The sequence below is a fragment of the Plecotus auritus genome (assembly GCF_963455305.1).
Source record: "Plecotus auritus genome assembly, chromosome: 7".
Lineage (NCBI taxonomy): Eukaryota > Metazoa > Chordata > Mammalia > Chiroptera > Vespertilionidae > Plecotus > Plecotus auritus.
This window is the reverse complement of record NC_137774.1, coordinates 95,008,753-95,031,302: the sequence shown is the minus strand read 5'-3', so window position 1 is coordinate 95,031,302 and position 22,550 is coordinate 95,008,753. Positions and strand designations below refer to the sequence as shown.

At 46.1% G+C, this 22,550-nt stretch overlaps 1 protein-coding gene across 1 annotated transcript in view; it reads left to right on the top strand.

The window, feature by feature from the left end:
• Positions 1-11,106: 11,106 nt before the first annotated feature.
• The window catches only part of MYH16 (myosin heavy chain 16), a gene marked incomplete at its 5' end in the record, with an annotated part of 58,998 nt that continues 47,554 nt past the window's right edge, over positions 11,107-22,550 (top strand). Inside the window, 11 exons of the mRNA XM_080679577.1 lie at positions 11,107-11,316; positions 13,429-13,572; positions 16,178-16,334; positions 16,958-16,985; positions 17,331-17,427; positions 17,999-18,091; positions 18,616-18,679; positions 18,932-19,030; positions 20,439-20,542; positions 20,993-21,131; positions 21,501-21,769. Coding sequence (XP_080535703.1) covers positions 11,107-11,316; positions 13,429-13,572; positions 16,178-16,334; positions 16,958-16,985; positions 17,331-17,427; positions 17,999-18,091; positions 18,616-18,679; positions 18,932-19,030; positions 20,439-20,542; positions 20,993-21,131; positions 21,501-21,769 — 1,404 coding nt within the window. The remainder of the gene's footprint in view (positions 11,317-13,428; positions 13,573-16,177; positions 16,335-16,957; positions 16,986-17,330; positions 17,428-17,998; positions 18,092-18,615; positions 18,680-18,931; positions 19,031-20,438; positions 20,543-20,992; positions 21,132-21,500; positions 21,770-22,550) is intronic.

Genomic DNA, 22,550 nt, shown 5'->3' with positions numbered 1-22,550 from the left:
ATATCCCAAAAGTGTCATTCTGTTTTGTGGGCCAGTTCACTCCCATCACTCCCAATGTTTTCTTCCAACTGGTTATCTTATGAGCTTTTGTTCTGGGGATATGGGAGCAGTCTATAGAATATTCTCCTTGTTGGGCCTCTAAATAGCAGAATCACAAATTGTACCCAGAATCCACAGTCATGTCTGGCTTTCTCCTGATACCATGTGACCGCAGGAGCTGGGCCATGGACAAAGCTCCATCCAGGAGAAGCTACTGGGCACCTACTCTCTGTTGGCCTCTGCAAGGTTCAGGAGTGAACCAGGCAGGGTTCCTGCTGCCAAGGAACTTGGAACTCACAGCTGTCATTTCTTGGGCACCTAGGCTCTAATAATCACATAGGGCCTTTTTGTCCACTGTTAACAACTCACTTGTGTACCAACCTGGTGAAATAGATGTTATTATCCCAGATAAGGAAGAGAGGTGGGTATTCAAAGATAACACTGTGTGTCCATTATGATGCTCCCCGTTTCTACAATGGCTCCATGGGAGGACATGCTGTCTTCATAGGGTACACAAGAATAAGGTCAAGGTTCACTCCAGCTGGATCCCTGACCCCAGAGGGAGCATCATAAATATGTGCTTTATGGATGGATGAGTAAATGAATGGATGGATAGGCCAATGGTCAGCAAACTGCGGCTCGCAAGCCACATGCGGCTCTTTGGCCCCTTAAGTGTGGCTCTTCCACAAAATACCACGTCTGGGCGAGTCTATTTGGAAGAAGTGGCATTAGAAAAAGTTTAAGTTGAAAAAATTTGGCTCTCAAAAGAAATTTCAATCGTTGTACTGTTGATATTTGGCTCCGTTGACTAATGAGTTTGCTGACCACTGGGATAGGCGATGATGATGGATGACTGGATGGACAATCAGATGGAAGAATAGATGATGGATAATGAAGGGACGGATGAGTGGATGATAGGCAGATGAATGGACAAACGTATGGATGGATAATGTATGACTGATGGAAGGATGGGATAGATAAATGAATGAGAGATTACCCCCACTGAATTGGGGTTTGAATCCACCTGAGCTCTTCAAACACTGGGCTTTATTTGACCTTGGGAGATTGATTCACAGAAAGTTAAAAGACTCTCTCTTTTGGAAAAATAAGAATAAGAATTTCTTGATCAAGAGGAATGGGGAGGGAGAAACCAAGATGGCAGCATAGGTAAACACCTAAACTGCTGCCTCGCACAACAATTTCAAAATTACAACTAAAAGGCAAAACGGACATCATCCAGAACCACAGGAAGACTGGCTGACTGGAAATTCTACAACTAGAAGGAAAGAGAAAAGCACACTGAGACTCAGAGGAGCTGCAGGAGGCAGAGGTACTGAGACGCGCGCACGGAGAGGACTGGCAACTGAGCGCAAGGCTGGCTTTCTCAAGCAGGAGGGAGACAAAAGCTCCCGACTGCGCTGAACTCCAGTTCCGGGTGAGACTCTGGGGACCCAGACCCATTCAGGGAGAAACTGGACTGTCTGGCAGCAGGTGGACTCGAGAACAGCTTTCTCTCAGAGGTGCTTGCAGCAATTACCACGGGACACTGAGACACAGGGGCCTATTAGGGCAGGGCTGACGGGAAACCAATGCTGTCTGCTCTGCCCTGAGACTCCGCCCCATCCAAGCAGAACACAGAGGCTTTTGCAGGTCTTGTCTCATAAGGGTGTCTCCAGCACAGAAGTTCTCCCAGCGTAGACACAGCTGATCCTCATAGCCAATTGGCCTGGAGGTCAATTCCTCCCAGTGATACCAACAACAATCAAGGCTTAACTACAACAAGACTGTGCACACAGCCCACAAAGGGGTGCACCAAGAGTGTCCACCTCAGGTAACTGGGGAGGCTGAGCCACTGGGTCCTATAGGACACCTAGCACACAAAGCCACTCTATCAACTCAGGGAAGCAACCAAAATGCGGAGACAAAGAAACAGATCACAAATGAAAGAAATGGAGGAAAGCAAACAACTGGATATAGAGTTCAAAACCACAGTTATAAGGTTTTTCAAGAATTTTCTAGAAAAGGCCAATAAATTTAGCAAGACCCTCGAGGATATGAAAAAGGACCAATTATAAATTAGTCATACACTGACTGAAATAAAAAATATTATACAGAGACCTAACAGCAGACTAGAGGCTCGCAAGAATCAAGTCAAAGATTTGAAATACAAAGAAGCAAAAAACACTCAGCCGGAAAAGCAAAAAGAAAAAAGAATCCAAAAAGTTGAAGATAGTGTTAGGAGCTTCTGGGACAACTTCAAGAGTACCAACATCAGAATTATGGGGGTGCCAGAAGAAGAGAGAGAGCAAGATACTGAAAACCTATTTGAAGAAATAATGACAGAAAATTTCCCCCACCTGGTGAAAGAAATAGACTTACAAGTCCAGGAAGCACACAGAACCCCAAACAAAAGGAATCCAAAGAGGACCACACCAAGACACATCATAATTAAAATGCCAAGAGCAAAAGACAAAGAGAGAATATTAAAAGCAGCAAGAGAAAAACAATTAGTTACCTAAAGGGAGCACTCATACGACTGTCAGCTGATTTCTCAACAGAAACTATGCCACCTGAATCCCTGGTGGCCAGACGGGAGTGGCAAGAAATATTCAAAGTGATGAATAGCAAGAACCTACAACCAAGATTACTCTACCCAGTAAAGCTATCATTCAGAATTGAAGGGCAGATAAAAAGCTTCACAGATAAGAAAAAGCTAAAGGAGTTCATCACCACCAAACCAGTATTATATGAAATGCTGAAAGGTATTCTTTAAGAAGAGGAAGAAGAAGAAAAAGGTAAAGATAAAAATTATGAACAAATACATATCTATCAACAAGTGAATCTAAAAATCAAGTGAATAAAAAAATCTGATGAACAGAATAAACTGAGAACCAGGAACATAGAAAGGGAGTGGACTGACAATTCTCGGGGGGAAGTGGTGTGGGGGGTGCGGGAAGAGACTGGACAAAAATCATACACATATGGATGAGGACAGTGGGGGGGTGGTAAGGGCATGGGGTGGGGTGGGAACTGGGTGGAGGGCAGCTATGGGGGAAAAAAGAGGAACAATTGTAATAATCTGAACAATAAAGATTTATTAAATTTAAAAAAAGAGGAATGGGGAGGAGGAGATGCAAGTTGAGGAGATGCAAGTTGGAAAGATTTGTAGATATTTTCAAAATAAAATAAAAAACTGCACTTTAGTGCCAGTAATATCAAATTGAGATATAAATCTAAATGCAGTATGAAAAAGAAAGAAATGCAGCTGGAGAAATCCTTCAGCAGTCTTGACCACAATATTTCTGAGACCCCATAGAATTCATTATTAATTAGGAAATCTCCAGTTTGCTTGGAATCTGAGACTTCAAACTGGGCTGAGTTTGGCGAACTCCTTGTCTAGGTCCCACGTTGACTCTGGCCCAATTCCAGAGCATGTGTTCAGAGGAGCCTGTCCCAGTCCCCATCTCCATTTCAGAGCCTATGAGGAAGCTTCCACCAGTGGCTGCTCAGGCTCTCCGCCCTTGAGGTGACCCTGCAGAATTCCAAGGGTCCCTGGAGGAAGGGGCTATTTCTGGGCTCAGGCTCCGTGTCCATGTTTGGTATTCAAGAAGAACACTGTGAACTGTCTTTCACCTGCCAAGACTTCATCCCAAAACACTCCTGGGAGGGCACTGATCCCTCCTTCCTCCAAGGCAGTAAACAACAGCTGGGAATGCAGCTTCCAGAACATGCCAGGAAGGACCCCTCCAACCACCACCCTGGGGTGAAAAACTGAAGGGAGCCTCTTGAGACACATTCAACATACATTTGTTTCCTTTTTTCCTAAAAAAGTGATTTCAGGTCCTAAAAATAGTTCTTCTCATTAAAAAACGTCAGGCTCTGGCTGGTGTTGCTCAGTTGGTTGGAGCATCGCTCCATACACCAAAGGTCATGGTTCGATTCCCCATCAGGACACATACCCAGGTTGTGGGTTCAATCCCTTGTCAGGAGGCAACTGATCGATGTTTCTCTCACATCAATGTTTCCTTCTCTCTTTCTCCCTCTCCTTCCTCTCTCTCTCTCTCTAAAACAAACAAACAAAAACACAATAAAGCATATCCTCGGATGAGGATTAAAAATAAAAAAAAAGAAAGAAAAAACTTCAGGCAATTGTGATATCTTTAAAGGAGGGATTTAACAAAAAAAATCACCTAAAATCCCACCACCAGACCTATTGAGCATGGTTGCCTGGATGAACATCCTTTCAGAGAAGCTCTTGGTGCATCTGTTCACAAAGGGGCCATTTTTTAAAATCCAACAGTGTGCTATAGGCCTTGCTCCACATTAAAGAATGTGAATTTCTAGTTTTAAAAATATCCATGTAGCTTTGTTTACCTTTATTTACATTTCACTTTATGAGCTATGGATGGACATTTAGGTTGTTTCCAGCTTTTTATTCTCACATTTTGTTTTACCTCCTCAATAGCAGTTTCCTGCCGAATTTCCCCTTCTGCTCCCTTCTATGGAAAGCCAGCTCAGAGAGAGGGGAGAGAGAAGAAGGAAGGACCACCTTTAGGCTTCTAAAAAGCTCCCCCAAGGAGCTGAAGCAGGAGCCTGGGATGGGAGTGCCTGGTGAGGGGCTGCTCCAGGCACAAGGTGGAGGTAGAGGCCAGAAGCCAGGCTTGTCTCAGATGCACTTCTTCAGGTCAGAGGGTTCCAGAGCCTGAATGACCTGGAGGCATGGGTCCAGCCTGATCCGTCCAGCAGCCTAACAATAACCCACACATCCAAACTATGTGCCATGTGGAGCTGGATGGTCAGAGGCAGCAATGAGATGCTCCCATGGGGGGGCCCGGGATCAGGCTCTGAGGACACGACCCTGCAGACACCTGCAGAAACCAGCTGAGGAACACCGAGGCCTGAGAAATATATTCAGATTATGCTCCCTCCCCTCCCACCACCAGCCCTGAGCCAAGTTATCAGAACTCACAGCTCCAACCTTAGGCCTCACTCAGAGGAGCCCGAAATGGGCCAGGGAAGCAGCCCAGGAGATAAGCACAAGTAGATGGAGGTGAAATTTCTTGGGGTCTTCATTGTGAGTCATTTGAAGAGACCTTTAACATGTAGTCAGCATATTACCACTTAAAAGCATGTTCAAGACAAGCCAGAGACTAGGAGAAAATATTTACAAAGTACATATCTAACAATAGCCTTGTATCTAGGATATATAAGGAACTCTCAAAAATTAATAAGAAAACAAACTACCTGATGATTTTTTTAAAAAATGGGCCCAAAAAAACTGAACAGACATTTCACCAAGGAGGATATGTGGGTGGCAAATAAGCATGTGAAAAGATGCTTGACATCATTAGTTGATGGTGACTAGTCAAAACTTTAAAAAGTATTTTCAACTCCATAATCTCACTTGGTCAGTTCAATTCTGTGAGGTTAGTGGTTGTTATTGTTGTTATTATTACCATTTTATAGTGGGGGGAAATGAGGCTCAAGGAGTTTAAGTGACTTGCCCAAGGTCAGAACATAGACTCAAAACCAAGGAACTTCCACTTGGGAGATTTCTGAGTTCTAAGAATGTTCTAGAAGCCAACACTTAGTATCCAATTAGACAAGGCCATACTTAGCATTTTAAGCAAGGAGAGAAGACCAAGTCCCCCACACATAGCCCTCACCATCCTGACGAGCCTCACAAGCAGTGGGACCTCATGCGGGGCCTGCCCTATGGCTGCCCAATGAAGGGTAGAGTGTCCAGCAGCAGGAGCTCCCCCGGGCCGGGGAAGCCACCCTGTCATCCTTTCACAGCTGGCACTCTGCTTCACGGGAAGGGCACCTGCTCCAGGAGCAGCGGGTTTGAGCTCAGGGCCTGGCACACAGCAATATGTAGCTTTGGTTTCCTGGCCCTGAATCTGGACAGGGTAACTTGATTGAGAACTTGGTTCCATCTAAGGTTCTGAACCTGGGCCTGGAACTTGCGGACTCTCCAAAGGCACTGAGTGTGGGGGTCCTCAGGCTGGCAGGAGGAACAGAGAGGACCGGATTGATTATGGTGCCACCCCTCTCCACCTTTACCTCCACCCTCCCCAGTCCATCTCCTGTTATAGCACTCAGCACAGTGTTTCCCCACCAGAGGCCTCAAGGCAACACTGCAAAATCCTCGAAGGTAAAGAAAGTGTCTAGTTAATTGCAAATCTCTGCTAGAGTCTAACAAAGAACTGGGTATGGAATTCAAGGAACTGGGGAAAGGAAGGAAGAAGAGGAGGGGCAGAGAGATTGACACACACATAAAGTCCAGCAGGCCTATTTCCTAAGCCAGCTGTTTGGGGGCAGAGCCCAGCCCTCTGTGTATGAATGCCAAGTCCAGGGGTTTCTGGATGTAAATACCAAGAATAATTTCCATCTCAACTACCATCTGAACAGAGTACTGTGCTTGGAGTCATTGTTCCCATCACAGAGCTCTGGCTTTCATTCATTCAACAAATATTTATTGATCATCTAATAGATGCCAGGCACTTTACATATATGAACTCATGTAATGCATAACTAGCCTATTTGGTAAGTACCACTATTGTTCCCATTTATAGCTACAACATGAATTTTGGAAACATTATACTAAATGAAAGAGCCAGGCACAAAAGGTCAGATGTTGTATGATTCCATTCACATGAAATTCTAAGAACAGGTAAAATCATAGAGACAGAAAACAGATTGTTGGTTGCCATGAGTGAGGGGAGAAACTGTTTAATGGATAGTAGGTTTCCTTTTGGGCTGATGAAAGTGTTTTGAAACTAGATAGAGGTGGTAGTTGCACAACATTGTGAATATACTAAATGCCATTGAGTTATGTGCTTAAAATTGTTAATTTTGTTATGTTTTTTCTCAATTTAAAAAAAAAAGTGAATTAAGGACCTGGAGGTGGATATAGGAATGATGGCAGGTGCCAGGAAGAAAGTCCCCCAAGCAGTTTCTCCCTGCAGACCCAGAGGCCATCTCCCAGCTTGATAAGGGCACAAAGGAATCAGTCCTTTCATCCCATTTTACAGATGGGAAAGGCAAGCCCAGAAAAGGCTAGGACTTCCTCAAGGCCACAAAATGCAAGGGAAGCATTTTGAATTCAAAGCTGGCTTTACAATTCAGATCAGTGTCACTAACTTAAAATAAGTTTCCTTAACAATCTAAACTTGAAGCACCAAATGTTGATTTAGGGAGCTACTGGGATTTTTTAAGTTAGTTGCAGTTTACCAAAACAAGTACATGAAAATATCCAGTCTTAGCTAAAAATGTCTCCATTCAGTTATAATTAACACCATGAATGTCCTGCTCAGCTAATAACTCCATGGTGGGAACCACACATGATTCCTGCATTGTTGAACTCTTTCATAAGTTTGCCATCTCATTGTGTGTCCTGTAATTTTTTTAAAAGCTCATGCTTAAATGTTCTGCAGCATTGTGAATGTATACTGGCTACACTGCTGCTAGAGTGTTCTTTTTCATGAAGCAAGGAAATAAATTTGTTTGAAATGAAAATAAATAAATAAAATAAAGCAAAGGCGGCTTTAGAACTCAGAGCTGACACTGCACCATGATGCCACGTGACCTCTGCGGCCATGGTGGGCTGCAGGAGGGCCACGGTCGTGACTAGATGAGTGAAGTCCAAGCTTACACGGGCCTTCCAGCCTGAACATGTGAAAGGGGCAAAGTAATCACCAATTGGCTCTCTGGGCTCATCCATGCCAAAGGCTTTGGATGAGTCTACCTGGGTCTTCCTCCTTAAGAGTTAGCCCCCTCTATGAGGCAATTACAGCTTTAAGAGGAAAACTCATTAGCTAGCTGTTCTATTTCTGCCCACAGCCTGCACCCCTGGGCTGAGGTCATCAGTTTCCCCAGAGGGGCAATGGGAGGAAGGCAAATGTCCTAGAATAAGGGCATTCACTGATCCCCCCTGAGGGACCTAGGAACTTCCAGTCAGGCCCTGGAAGGTGAGGCCAGCTAGAGCCCTGAGGGCTTCTTTTCTTTTTTAAGGTTTTGCTGGCTCAGACCTGTTGGACAGGTATAAAAGGGAATGGCCAGGCTCTGCTGAGCACCCAGTCTCTTCCAGTGTGGTCTCAGGTGGGTACCATAGGGGATGTGGGGGGAGGGAGGAGGGCGGGGGTTCCTAGAGGAGCCACTTGAGGTAAGTAGATATAATGAAGAGAGATGAGCAAGCAGGAGCAGGGGATGAGCATTTCTTAAGCACCTGCCTGACCCAGGGGCTGCAGAGTGGGATCTCACTCAATGTTCCGAGGGACCTGGGCCTGTGGGACGTGTGCTGCATTCCACAATGAGGCAGGAGCATCTGGGGTTCAAACCCAGATCAGCCTTACTTCCCTGTACCATCCTTGGGGAAGGGGGTGGAGGAGGGGGGTGCTAGGTTCATGCTGGTTTCAATCCCAGCCCTGTCTTTCCCATACTTTGTAATACATCTCTTCCCCCTGAAGACCCTTTTAGCTGTTGCATTCAATGAACTCAATGTTTATATGTGTTGTGGTTCTTGAATTTAAAAAATGAGTCTTGTTTATCCAAGGTTCCTGGAAAGAGCCTTTGTGGTGGGGGCCGGGGGTACAGGAGTGATTTGGATGCAGGGGGTCCTCAGAGTTAGGGTCATACCTGAGAAGGAGGCTGGTGGCCACTGAGAAGGGCGGAACCTGGTGTCAGAGGCCTGTACAGCCCTCGGTTATGCCCGGTCCCAGGAGTCTGTGCCCCAGGCCCCCAGGCCAGGACAACAGCAGTAACACCTCAGCTGGTGGTTCACAGCAAAACTACCATTAAAGAGGTACAAGCAGCCATGTTGGAATAAACAAAGGAGAATTTCAGGCCCTTCCTCCCCCACTAGAATAATTAAAAAGGAACCCAGCTCTCAGAAGCAGTTGTTTTGTTTTAATGACAAGTCTAATGCTTTTTAATCCGACCTGGCTGATACTTGCATTTTCTGTTCCTGTGGGTTTTGGTCTCATCTTCCTGTTGACTTCCATCTATGTCAAACAGAACCAGGAAAATGAGACAGAAAAAAAAACAAAACAACAACAACAATGCAACTGAGCTGGCAGTGACAACAAATGACAAAAGGAGGTTTACGTTGAGCAATCATATCTTCTGTAAAGGGGGTGGGAGAGGCCCAAGAAGGCGACTGAGCTCCAAAGTGACTTATGGCACAGCTGAGTGAGACACAGTCTCCTGGACGCCGGATGAAGACTGCTCAAAGCTATTGGCAGGAACCAAGGACTCCCAGCCCAGTGCTCCTCAGAACAGGACTCAGGAGGGATTAGGCAGGGTTCTTACCCTAGGCTCATGATCTTCCATGGGAAAACCATCCCATCGTGATGTTCCCTGCCTTTCACCGAAATGTAAAATGCCCTCCTCTTTCAACACGGGAAACAAGTCACATTCATATTAGCAGTACCTGTAACTTTGCCAGCAATGGAAGTCACTGATATTTTCATATCCTGTTACAAATACTGCAAAAAGCTCAAAATATTGTTAATTCCCATCGTTGCTTCCGAACAGTGGTTATTAGAGTGGTTAGATTATGTTATTTGATGTGCTAGTAAAGAAGCATATGTATTACCATCATATGCATGTTTAATATTTTGTTAATTATAGTTTAATGCCATTTGTTTTCTTGATGACCCTATATATTTTATTAACTGAATTTAAACCATTTTGTCCAATGGGACTACAGATATCACCAGATGGCACAAGACCCCCACTGTCCTCTTGTCATTTGTAGTTTCTATGAAATGGACCAACTCCAGGGTTGGGGAACCCAGGCGCCAGACAGAACTCTCTAAGCTGGACCCCATAGGGAGGTGGGAAGAGGAGAACATGTCTGGCTTTGCCTCCACTGCTTGCCTGTCCTGGCTCAGCCTCTTTTTCCAGGACCCCTCCCAGGAAAAGCTGGCGCTCTCCCAAGGGCAGCCCGATTTAAGCAGGGGCCAGGGGCACAGTAGTGAGAATCTCCAGTTCCCCCTGAGTTGTTTAAAGGTAAAGGCTGGCCCCGTGGCCTCTAGAGTAGCACTTCTGGCAAAGGGGCTCAGAACACACCTTCCCCAAAACTTCAAGAAGTTTCTTCACTCCCAAGACAACCTGGGATGCCCTGACTTCCCTCTCTGCCCCTGTGAGTCCCCAGTTCTCCTCCTTCCTGGTGGTCTGGTGAAACTTCTGGGTTAAGAAGCCCAGACTTAACCCCAGGCTGGTCTCATCTTGAGAAAGATAATCAGTGAACCTGGGCAATTATTTGTATCTGGGTCTAGTAAAGCCTATGGACCTCTGATCAGATTAGTGTTTTTAAATGAATAAAATAAACTACATAGACTGCAGCAGTCGCCAACCAGTGGTCCACGGCCACTGGTGGTCCATGAGGTCAAAAGGTTGGTGGCCGCTGAGTCATAGAGATACAAAGAAAACAGATGGTATTAAAATACAGCTATCAAAATGTTAAAAATCAATTTGTGATATAGTAATTAAAAGTGTGCTTCTTTGTTAGCAGGTTTAAATAAAAACCTCCAACGGAGGGTCTAATAAGGCCATAATTTCAAAGCTGAGAAGAGGGTAAACACTATTTTGAGATGCCTACAACCACACTAAAATAAAAGAAGAGCTGTGATTTCTGCTGGGGACAAGCCACTGCAATTCTAGTACATCGTGGCTTGTGGCCTCTGTTCATCCCTTAAGGCTTAAGGGAAGGTGAAAAACAAGTGGTAATTGTTTTCCGGTGCTATTTCATGGTTAAAGTCCTTGCTTTAACCTCTCCTGGTCCTTGTCTTCTTCTCCATAAAATGATCCAGCCTGACCTCAGGGCCTTAATGTGAGGGGTATATCAATAAAAGATGCAGAAATGCTTTGTGGTGGGGGGTACACAACTCCGAGGAGTTATTAGCTTATTCTAAGTTATTAGGACCCCCTGCCTCTCTCAGGCATTCGCCTTAGCCCATACGTAAGTCTTGACAAGCTGTCCTTGCTTTCTCTCCCCTGCAGCACCTACGGAAGTCCTGGTTCCCATCCTTGGTTCCTTCTTGCTCCTCCCTCAGCCAAGCCGCAATGCCTGGTGGATACAAAGGCGAATGCGGGGACGATGTGGACCCGATGCCCTTCCTGGCACCTCCTGAAAAGGAGAGGATCGAAGCCATGAACAAGCCCTATGACATCAAGAGGTCCTGCTGGGTCAAAGACGAGAAGGAAGGCTTTGTCGCTGGAGAGATCCAGTCTGAACAGGGCGACCAAGTCACCGTGAAGACGGTCACCAACCAGGTGAGTGGAGAGAAATCTCCAGGATGAAACCGAGCTTTGGAAGTGGCGGACACTCAGGCTCTGCTGTCCATGCTTCTGCTCAAGAGTCAGAGTGGCAAGAAGAGCAGATGCCTCTGAGTCCCAGGTGCTGGGTTCAAGTTCAGACTCAACGATACTCAAGCTGTGTGGCCCTGAGAAAGACACTTTTCCTCTCTGAGCTTTGGCTCTCTCACAATAGAGATTCCAACATGATAGGACATAGGAAAGTACTTTATATGCTCTGAAACAGAAGTGTATAAAAGATTATCATGAGAGCTGCTAATCTTTAAAGTCCCAAACAGCTCTCATGTGGAATCTGTTTCCTAAGAGTGAGAGTGAGCATCCCACCCGTCAGTGGTTGCACTATGGGCCCATGATGGCATGAGGAATGTGAGACAGGGCTCAGATCACTCTGGCCAACCTGGGTGAGCTCTTCAGCTGCATGAGCAACAGATGGTGGCTCCTGAGCCCCTTGCTGCCTGGTGGTGGGGTGCTTGAGCTGGCTTGTCCTGGCTTGTGAGGACTCAATGTTAAACATTCAGGGTTTGCAGCCAGTTGTTAAACCTTTGGTAGCTTGATGTCAGGCATGGTGGAAGTATTTTTACCAGGGGAATTAACAAATGGTACAAATTGGAGATTTTTCCCCCCATATAGATGGTTTACCAGTCTCTGCTAGTCTACACTGTCTGACTGTGAGGGATGACTTGAGAAGGTGAATAGAAAGTTTGTTTTATTAAATCCCTATCTGCTATAGACTCCTGATGATGCACTGAATATTTTATTTAATCCTTTTAATAACCTTATTATATGATTTATTGGTCCTAGTTTGCAGTAGGATCAAGTAGAAAAGTCTTTGTGCCCATAGTCACAATGATGAACTCAGATTCAAAGCTAGAGCATCTGGCTCAAACACCTGTGTCCCCTTTACATCACCATGCCATCTCTCCATGGTGGGCTGCAAAAGGGAAGTGTGAGGCCAGTCCTTGGTTAATTTCATGCATAAAGCCAGAGACCTTCCATGATGAGATTTTGCAACAGCTAAGCTTTACTTCATAGCCTCTTTCCAGGGAAGTGACAAGAGAGATGAGGCTGTACCCAAATTAAAGTGGATTTGAACATGAAAATCAATCCTAATTCTCAAAAGGAACACACTTTTCAGAAGGGCAGAGCATGGCAGTGTTGTAAGAAATGAGGAACCATAAGAGTGGGGCCCCAAAGGCCCCACTTTGGACCCAGCTTGATTTACTAAGGGTGGTGATCATCACTGGGTGGATTTCCCAAAACTATCAAGATTTCAAATTACCTACCTATGGGACTCATAAATTATTAGAAGTCCCAAAAATTAAAGTGTATGTTCAAGCCTCACATCTCAGGCTATAGGCAACTCAAAGATTTTTTTTCTGGTCCCAGATGATAAAACTTAAGAGTTGGTGCTAGTTTTCATCTACAGTTGAAAAACGGGTGCAGAAGGGGGACAGGAATTGTCTACCATGCACAGGAGCTTCGATTCTTAATTCTGTACAGCTACTGCCCAACACTCATTGTTGTCTTCTTTTTCTTTATCTTGTTTGCTTGCTTACTTTCAAAGGGAATGTCTTTTTATTATGAAAAAGTTCATTGCTATTTAGAAACCATCACTAATTCCCAAGGCAGAGAGCAAGAGTCACATCTCTGCAATGTGTCCCTGGGATCAATGAGAAAGCTCTGATCAGCTGCCAGGATGGATGTGGTGGGAAAAGAAGCATAGGCCTGAGATGCTGTGAATGTAGGGAGGGAAATCCATAGCTTACAAGGTATTTTTTCCATGATCCCATTTACATTCATATAAATTCTTCCAGAAACCAGCTATGGGGGCTATTGTCATCCCTACTTCAGATGGGAGGCAGTTAGGGTTCATATCGCCTCAGAAGTCCCTCCCCATCCCAAGTTGCAGAGTGGGGCATGGTTGGACCAGGAATTGGGCCCACTGGACACCAGACTGCAGCTCCTTCCAGGACACCAATCTGTGTGCGGTAACTGTGCCAGATGCTGCTGTGGCTGTGACAGTACTGGTCCTTAATTCATGTGCTGCTATGTCTTGACATCTCCCTGCAGACTGTCACTGTGAAGAAGGATGATGTCCAGCAGATGAACCCACCCAAATTCTACCAGGCCAGCGACATGGCGGACATGACCTTCTTGAATGAGGCCAGTGTCCTGGACAATCTGCGCCAACGCTACACCAACATGAGGATCTATGTGAGTGCCTGGGGCTGGGGTGAGGAGGAAGTGGACACTGCAGATCTTCTGCCCCTCTCCTGACAGGAGGGAGCAACTACTTTACCTTCCCCAGCAACCAATGTACATTATGACTCAGACGAAGGCACAGGGACCATGTTTTTGACACAGTAGGACTTCCACTCCAAGCTTTCAACATCTCAGTGATGGGCACCATCTCCACAGGCAGTTGAAATACCTTTTGCTGAAGCTGTCACCCTAAGTCTTCTTCCCGACCCCACCCTTGCAAACTCTCCAATAAAAACATCATTTTCGCCGAAACCGGTTTGGCTCAGTGGATAGAGCGTCGGCCTGCGGACTGAAAGGTCCCGGGTTCGATTCCAGTCAAGGGCATGTACCTTGGTTGCGGGCACATCCTCAGTGGGAGGTGTGCAGGAGGCAGCTGATCGATGTTTCTCTCTCATCGATGTTTCTAGCTCTCTATCCCTCTCCCTTCCTCTCTGTGAAATATCAATAAAATATATAAAAAAAAAAAACATCATTTTCCCCCTAGTGACTTTATATGACTTGAAGTCCCTCCCTGTCTATCTAGCCAACCATCCGTTTATCTTCCTTTTTTTCTTCCTTCTTTATATCCATTCATCCAAGCTTTCATTCTACAAACATTGTGCACTATGCTAGGATGTGCAAAGTGGGTTACTATCAGTCCCTTGACAATCTTGGAACTCCTAAAACAGAAGTATGATTTCCTGAAAGTGCTGGTGGCTAGATTCAACGTGAGATGTAAGGGAGTTTTGGTATTTGCCCCTTTAGATGTCTTTACTAAAACAGAAAGATGCATATCTGGTAGGAATAGGTAAGATGGGACCTGCCTTCAAGGTCAGAGTTCCCTCAGGATTTGTGGTGACAGCCAAGATGGCTGCTGCATGCTTCCTTCTCTCAACCTACTTCAACACTACTTTAGTCCAGATTCAAATCCCCAGGCCATGCTGAAAGATCTCTAGAAAGCTCTTGGGGATATTTGCTGGGCCTGGAGACTAGTGATGGCATCACTGGACCTCAGGTCTGGAAAGAACCACATTCTCCTTGACTGAGCCTGGAGTTTGGGCTGGGGATGTCTCTGTGGGCTTGATGGCTAAGCTCAGGGCTGGGGCTTAGATCAGAGTCACTCTGATGCCAAGCGCTTGCTCTCCATGGGTGGCTACACCATGTCATAGGCTCTGTGGAATTTGGGCTAAGGGGTCAGGGCAAGGAGTCTCCTCTTAAGGTACCTCAGTTGCTGTTGAACAACACTGACAGGCAAGGACTCCACAACCCCAAAAGCTTCCCTCTCAGGTCCCTCCTGTGAGAGAGGGTGGGGAACCTCTCTTTTTCATTCTGACCAAAACAGATTTGCAGGCTAATATCTGCCATCCTCCCTCCTCCCCACCCCCTCTACCCCGCTACACACACACACACAGACACACACACTGAGATAGTGCTTGAAAGAGTGATTCAATGACTGGAGTTCTAGGATGAGACACTGTGCATCATACTTTGAACTCTTAATAAGATTCCTTTTAAAATTCAACATATCACAGCTATGCTAAGGAGAAACTGGGGTTGGTAGGCGGGGGGTGAGCTGCGGGGGGGGGGGGAGGGCGGGGAGCAGTATTCCCACTTGGACCAAAGTGGAAGGTCTTAAAGTTGAACTGTAAAGAGGCACAGAGTGGGGACATCAAGTCAATATGAGTGTCCAGCAAAGAGAAGAGAAAGTTTGGAAGCCATGGATGGGTAGTCATGGATTTGGCTATTGCCTGCCCTCACTTATTCTCCTCTCAGTTCATTTCTTTTACTACCTCATTGGTTTTTCTGATTTTTTTAATGGGATGATTTTCTTACAAAATTGCCTTGGGATGAAAAAAGAAGCTGATGTCTCAGCAGTGTGGTGTTTGCCAGAGGAAAGTGGTTGGGGATGATGGGGACCTAATATATACTGATGGGAGATTTGACTTTAGGTGGTGGGCACACAGTGCAATATACAGATCTTGTAACATAGAAACCTACACCTGAAACCTATATGATCATATTAACCAATGTCTTCCCAATAAATTTAATTTTGAAATAAAATAAAAATAAATAGATCAAACCCACACAGTGAGCACTCCATGGCTGTAAAATACCCCAGAAATCTCACTGTGGACTCTCATGGAAAATTCTCCGAGATATATTAAGTGGAGAAAGCAAGATATAAAACAATATTGTAAAATACTATCTTTAGTTTTAAAAACAAGGTGGGACATAAGAATGTGAGACATTTGTTTGTATATGCATCAGAAACCTTGGGAGTGGGTATTAGAAAGTACTTGTGGGAAGAGGGGACGGGCACTGAGCAGTTGGGAGAACTTTTTGCTGCATATTTGTCCATACAGTGCCTGTGTTATCTATTCAAATAATTAAACCAAAAGAAAATAAAAATATATATATTAAAGAGAAAACTTGTTTTGCTTACTGAATAAAGACTCAGGCATAGATTTTGCCCCCAGAGAGGACCTCCAGCCAGGCTGCTCTATGACAGGCTGGGGCTCAGAGAGAAGGGGGCAGTAGAGGGAAGGGCCAGCTAACCATCTTCCTTCCCTCCCACCAGACCTACTCGGGCTTATTCTGCGTGACAGTCAACCCCTACAGGTGGCTGCCCATCTACGGGTCCCGGGTGGCCAACATGTACAAGGGCAAGAAACGCACAGAGATGCCACCCCACCTCTTCTCCATCTCGGACAATGCCTACCATGACATGCTCATGGGTGCGTGGGGTGGGGCCTGTTGGGGCTCTTGTGGTGGGTGAGATACTCTTTGCTATTGTTGCTCCAAATGCATTAGAGCCACATGCTACCCAAGCTCAACCTGAACCACTTGTTGAAGTTCTTTGCTAAATGTTGAGCTGCAACAGTATGTGATATTAACACCAGGTACTAGTGCTCAGTGAGTGCACTGGGCATCTGCTAAGTACCAGCCCTACTTCACGCCCTATCTCATTTAAGCATCACAAAAGCCAGTTTGCCAAGCTACGTAACTTGCCCAGAACTCAAGTCAACATTTAACCATTCGCTGTATGATCTCTGCCATGCAGTACAGAGACCCCAGAAGTAATTTTTATTATCATTTCTCTTTTTTATGACTGTGTAGCTTTTGGGGATGGTGCTGGTAGAAACAGGGTGGTTGGTCAATTCTTGGCCCTTTCTGCGAGGATGTTTGATGCAGAGGCAGGCATGTCACCATGGACTCCACAGGATGCTGGGTTTTCCGACTCACCTGGCTTCTATCCAAGTCGGGTGGGATGCAGGGTGGGTGGCAAAGATGATGCTAAACGTCTAACTTTCTAAGTTTCCTTAATTACATCTTCCATTTGCTGTTTTCTTCCCTGCAGATCGTGAAAATCAGTCTATGCTAATCACGTAAGTGTCCCTTCTGTCCCTCTGTAAATATATATATATATATATATATATATATATATATATATATATATGTCTATGTCTTATACGTGTAATTAATTAAGCCTTCTTAAATTAATTGGTGGGACCTTGTATAGAAATCTGTAGACAGCAAGTAGGCTTAGCAGGACTAGTAAATCTGCACCTGCTAAACCAAGGGGAGCCTCCATGTCCCTAAGCCCCCCACCTGTCTGTCACAGCTAAAGTGTGAAATGTGATCACGCTCAGCCTGCACCTTTTATTGCTCTACTTCTCTGCTGTTACTCCCCTCTATGTGCTTCACTTGTCTGCTCCCGTTTCCACCCACAGTGGAGAATCTGGTGCTGGCAAGACTGAGAACACAAAGAAGGTCATCCAGTACTTTGCCAATATCGGAGGAACTGGCAAACAGTCCTCGGATGGGAAGGTAGGGTGGCCTGGGCAGGCTGTCACACATAGCAATGCCTACTCTGGGGGTTAGGCCCATTTTACAGATAAGAAGACTGAGGCTTGGAGAGAAGCGACTTGGGTGGGGTCACATAGGGAGAAGGTGGCTGCAGACCCGGGTCTCCTCACACAGGATGAATTCTGCTGCCTAGGCCACATCTTACACGCAGACCCTGGGGCACAAAGAGCATTAGCTATGCCAGTGGTGGCTGTCAAAAGCTGACAAGGAAGGTTGGGAGAGAGACACCAGAGATGCCTAGGGAAGGGTGCTCAGGTCACTCAGGGGTCTCTCCATCAAGAGCAGTGAGGAAACAACAGCAAAGAATCAAGGCCTAGCATCTGCCAGTGCCCCTCCAATATCAGGGGCTGCAGGGGGTAGTCATCAGGCAGTGGACCCCCTTCCAGGTCCCCTCCAACCCCAATTTCCCAGCTTTCCAAACCTGTTTCCATCCTGATTCCTGACACACAAGCCACTGTCATGTGAAAGCCCTGAGTCCCCAGGCAGTAGCCCCAGGACAGGCCAACCCACCTGGTATTTCTCTCTGGGGCAGGGGTCCCTGGAGGATCAAATCATCCAGGCCAACCCCGTGCTGGAGGCTTTCGGGAATGCCAAGACCACCAGGAACAACAACTCCTCTCGCTTTGTAAGTGTGAGCAGTGGCAACTGTGGGCCCTGGGGGTGGTGGGGCAGGTATCCTCACCCCATTCCAGGTAAGTAAAGTGGGGCTGATTTAAACACACCAATGGGATTAGGCAAGTCACATCATCTTCTCAGAGACTTTTATCAGTCAGGGTCTTTATCAAACAGATCCCATATCAGTATGTAAATCAAGGGGCTTGAACGCAGAAACTTGGGAACACAGTGATGTTGGGGCTGTGAAGTCAGAAGAGCCAGAGATTTGCAATATCTGGAAGCTGTGAACCCCAACCCTAAATCTACAGGCTATCCCACAGACCCGAGATTGAGCTCCAAAACCCGTCCACCTCCTCTGCCCATCTGCATGGGACATCCACAACTCAGAGCACAGCCACATCTGGCCCAGTTACATTCCCCAAGTGCCCTCTGAATTCAGGGGGCTGTCACTGAGTGGCTGCGGCCAAACCTGGGCCATGTGTTGCTCTAGAACTACACCCTCCCTCACAACCTGCCTCTCTCCTCCCTGTTCAGGGCAAGTTCATCCGGATCCACTTTGGAACTACGGGCAAACTGGCTGGAGCTGACATTGAGAGCTGTAAGTCAGGCCCTTTCGGAAGGTTCTTCCAGGAACATTACATCAAGTGTGGGGCCCTCCTGAGCGTAACCTGCCTCATGCCCAGCTGTCTGGACTCCACCAGCAGTCAGGCCCCCTGAGGCTGTGTGTCTCGGGGAGAGGGAAGAATGAGCCCATGACTGGCTATGGCACTGGGCTTTATGGAGAGGAACCCTGCACTCCAGGCTGGGGCGGAGGGGGGAACTTACAGGTATTTTGCTTATTCTTTTCCAGATCTCTTAGAGAAATCTCGGGTCATCTCACAGCAAGCAGCTGAGAGGGGCTACCACATTTTCTACCAGATTCTCTCTAACAAGAAGCCTGAACTTATTGGTAAATATCTATATGTCTGTCTGCCTTCTCCTTAACTCACGTTTCCCTTTTTTTCAATAACGAAACAAATTTCCATGTGCGGAGCCCATGGTTCTGCCCGAATCCCTTTACTTTAGAATTATGTGAGTAGATTACAGGAAATTTTTTCAAGGTTCCACTTACATCTCATCTTTACAACAGCCTTATGAGGCTTAACTCATTTCACAGATGGGGCTTTGAAACTCATGGCTGAGATGTGGAGCTTTAGACTTCTTGTGTCTTAGACCTGCTGCTTCTGGGCTCGATATTCAGACAGCAGCAGAGAAGTCAGCCAAAGACCACAGTTAGCCCTGCCAGTGCTTGTCTGTGCAATAACAACAGGATATTCTCTGGGGGGGCGGGGGGGGGGGGTGAGGGGGACACAGCTGACATTAAATGCACTGCTCAGCAGGCAGAGTACACTCATCCACTCAGCTGGATGCCCTTAGGCAGGCACCAACGGCCTCAATTGTCCTTGGTAGACCTGCACAGGATGTAAATACAGGGGGAGGAGAGGAATGAAGACTCAATCTCCCACATACACACCTCCTAATCCAGCCAGAGACTAAGGCACTCGACACCACCCCCACCCCCATGTGGGCCTTATTTGTTCAATACAGTGCACTTTTAATTAATGGATGGCATTTTGATTTTGGGAGACTTCACATAAAAACCCAATTTCCTGCTTTTTCTGGAACAGCAGAAGATCTGGTAGCCATGGGCCTGCTCTCTTTTGTGGGACTGATCAGGACAGTTGAATGGTGATGGCCCCTTTGGATGGAGCTTAGGCTCTCCTGTTTACCACACTCTCCGCCAAGCCCTAATGCCTATCTTCATTCTTGAGCTGTAGTTTTTCTTCATAGTAAAGATGAAAGAAAGGGCAAGTGTTTCCTGCACCCATGTCTCTTCCAAAAGTGAAAAAACAAAGACCAACAGGGACACACATTTGAAGAAAAATAAAAGTAAAGATATTTGTGAAAACAACAATGTCCTAATATGAAGTGATTATTACTGCCCACTGCAATCATATGTTACCTTCTGCCTTAGAATCTGACCTTCTCTTTGCAGGAAAGAGGAAGGTGAAAAATATGAATTCACTTATTCCAAAAATATCTACTGAGTGCATACTAGGTGCCAGAAACAGGGTCAAGTGACAAAGGACCCAACCAAGTCCCTGAGATACTCTTTCCACTCTCAAGACCCTCATGTGACCCTGTTCAAGTCCCTCCATGACTCTGGAGGTGATTCCAGAGGAACGGGACCATGTCTTATTCAGCTCTGTAACCCCTCATGCCTGGCACATGAGAGGCATTTAAAGATATTGGTTACAAATGAAAGAGAAAAAAGCATGTGTCACCAGGCTGTTAATTAACTTTTCTGCTCTTGGCAGAGACTTTGCTGCTGGTCCCCAACCCTAAGGAGTACAACTGGGTGAGCCAGGGCGTCACCTCGGTAGAAAACATGGACGACGGGGAGGAGCTGCAGATCACAGATGTAAGTGGGTGGGTGTGGCTGGGGAAAGACAAAGAGAAGACAGAAACTTTGGGGGCCTGCATGCACTACCATCAGAATTGGGGTGGAGGTCCCCCTAAGAATTGTCAGTCAGCAACCCAGATTCTTCCCTGGAGATTTCTGGGATGCAGTTAGCATTCCTCCCAAGCCTGTCATAGCAAGCAGTTTCTCTTTGCAGTATTGAACTAGAATTCCACAGAGGTTTCAGGGGGCCATGTATTCCACCCATTCGTTTTCTGTTTTCAGTCCTGCTAGACGTTCCATTTTGCAGAGGCCAGAGAGGTTAAACAGTCTGGGCTCCTTGGAGAAAAACAGGCCTCTCTGAGCAGGGTGTGCCTGACCTCTAGAGTCCAAGGGTGGCAGTGTTGTGGCCTTCACTCTGGAATGAGAAGCCAGGAGATTTTCGGCTTTCTCCTCCCTGTGGCCTTGCAGGTTGCCTTTGATGTGTTGGGCTTCAGCGCCGAGGAGAAGCTTGGCGTTTATAAGCTGACTGGGGGCATCATGCACTTTGGCAACATGAAGTTCAAGCAGAAGCCCAGAGAGGAGCAAGCTGAAGTGGACACCACCGAGGGTAGGTGTTGAGCTGGGGCCACTCAGACAGGAGGCAGCCAGTGGCAGGGTTCACTGCTCTCCAGGGCTTCATGTCATTTCAGAGACATGCTGTAAACCAAGAATGTTCCTTGTATGTCCAGACAATTATATTCTCAGAGAGAAATGACAGAGAATCAGAGACATGATTTTGGTTTCTATACTCTGCTTTGCCACTTGACCTTGAGGGATTGTGGAAACCATCTCAGACCTCTGTTTTCTCATTGGCAACATCGGTCTCCTCCACCCTCCCCTCACCTCCTATCACAAAATAGACCATACTAAGTTTCTCCATGTCAGGGCATCATTCTTCTTTCACTCACCTGTGTGTTTTTTTTCCATCCCTGCTCAGTGGCTGACAAAGTCGCCCATCTCATGGGTCTCAATTCCGGGGAACTCCAAAAGGGCATCACCAGGCCTCGGGTCAAAGTAGGCAACGAGTTTGTGCAAAAGGGCCAGAACATGGAACAATGCAACAACTCCATTGGGGCGCTGGGCAAGGCTGTCTACGACAAGATGTTCAAGTGGTTAGTGGTCAGGATCAACAAGACCTTGGACACCAAGATGCAGAGGCAGTTTTTCATCGGGGTGCTGGACATTGCCGGCTTTGAGATCTTTGAGGTGTGCCTGGCTTTGCCTTTTATTTCTGCTTTGGGGTGGCCATCCTCCCTTTATAAGCTTCTTTTCACCACCATCTCACCTTGGACCTGGAATGGGTCAATTTCAGTTTGCTCCTGGGTCTCCAACTTTTGGCCTCCAGAAAGGTTCGTCTTCATTTGCCTAGTCATAAAGAATGATAATGGATAGAATGAGAGGTGTGCTGGAGCCAGCCTGTACTGGCTCGCAAGAGCTGATTATTAAATTTTCTGGAATTTTGTGAGCCAGTTGACATCATGTTGATATATGGCCCTGGTGTATTTATACCATGGAAATTGGCCAACACTACAAATCAGGTTTGTTTTTTTCTGGGGTTTTTGTGTGTGTGTGTGTTGTTGTTGTTGTTTTTTGTTTTTTGTGGTTTTTTTTGAGAGAGAGAGAGAGAGACGAGAGAGTTGATTTACCAACACATTAGTGGCCTCCCACTTCTTGCCCACAGAAATGAGACTCAGTTGTCATCATAAGACTAGTATTATGGGTCAGGAAGATTTTGCCTCTATAATTGGAAGCCGCATGTTTAGGAGTCGGTAGACTGATTCCGAACTCAGATTGTCCGTCAACTTGTGTTGCTTTAGGAAAGTGTCTACCCCTCTCTGAGACTCAGTTTTCTCAACTCTAAAATGAACAGGCTGGAAGAGATCATCTCTAAGGCTATTTTCAGCCCTGCTATCCTATTATTCTAAGATTTCTACTAGCCACAGATGGATTTTTTTAAAAAACAGTTTAGCCCAATTTCTTTCAGGTT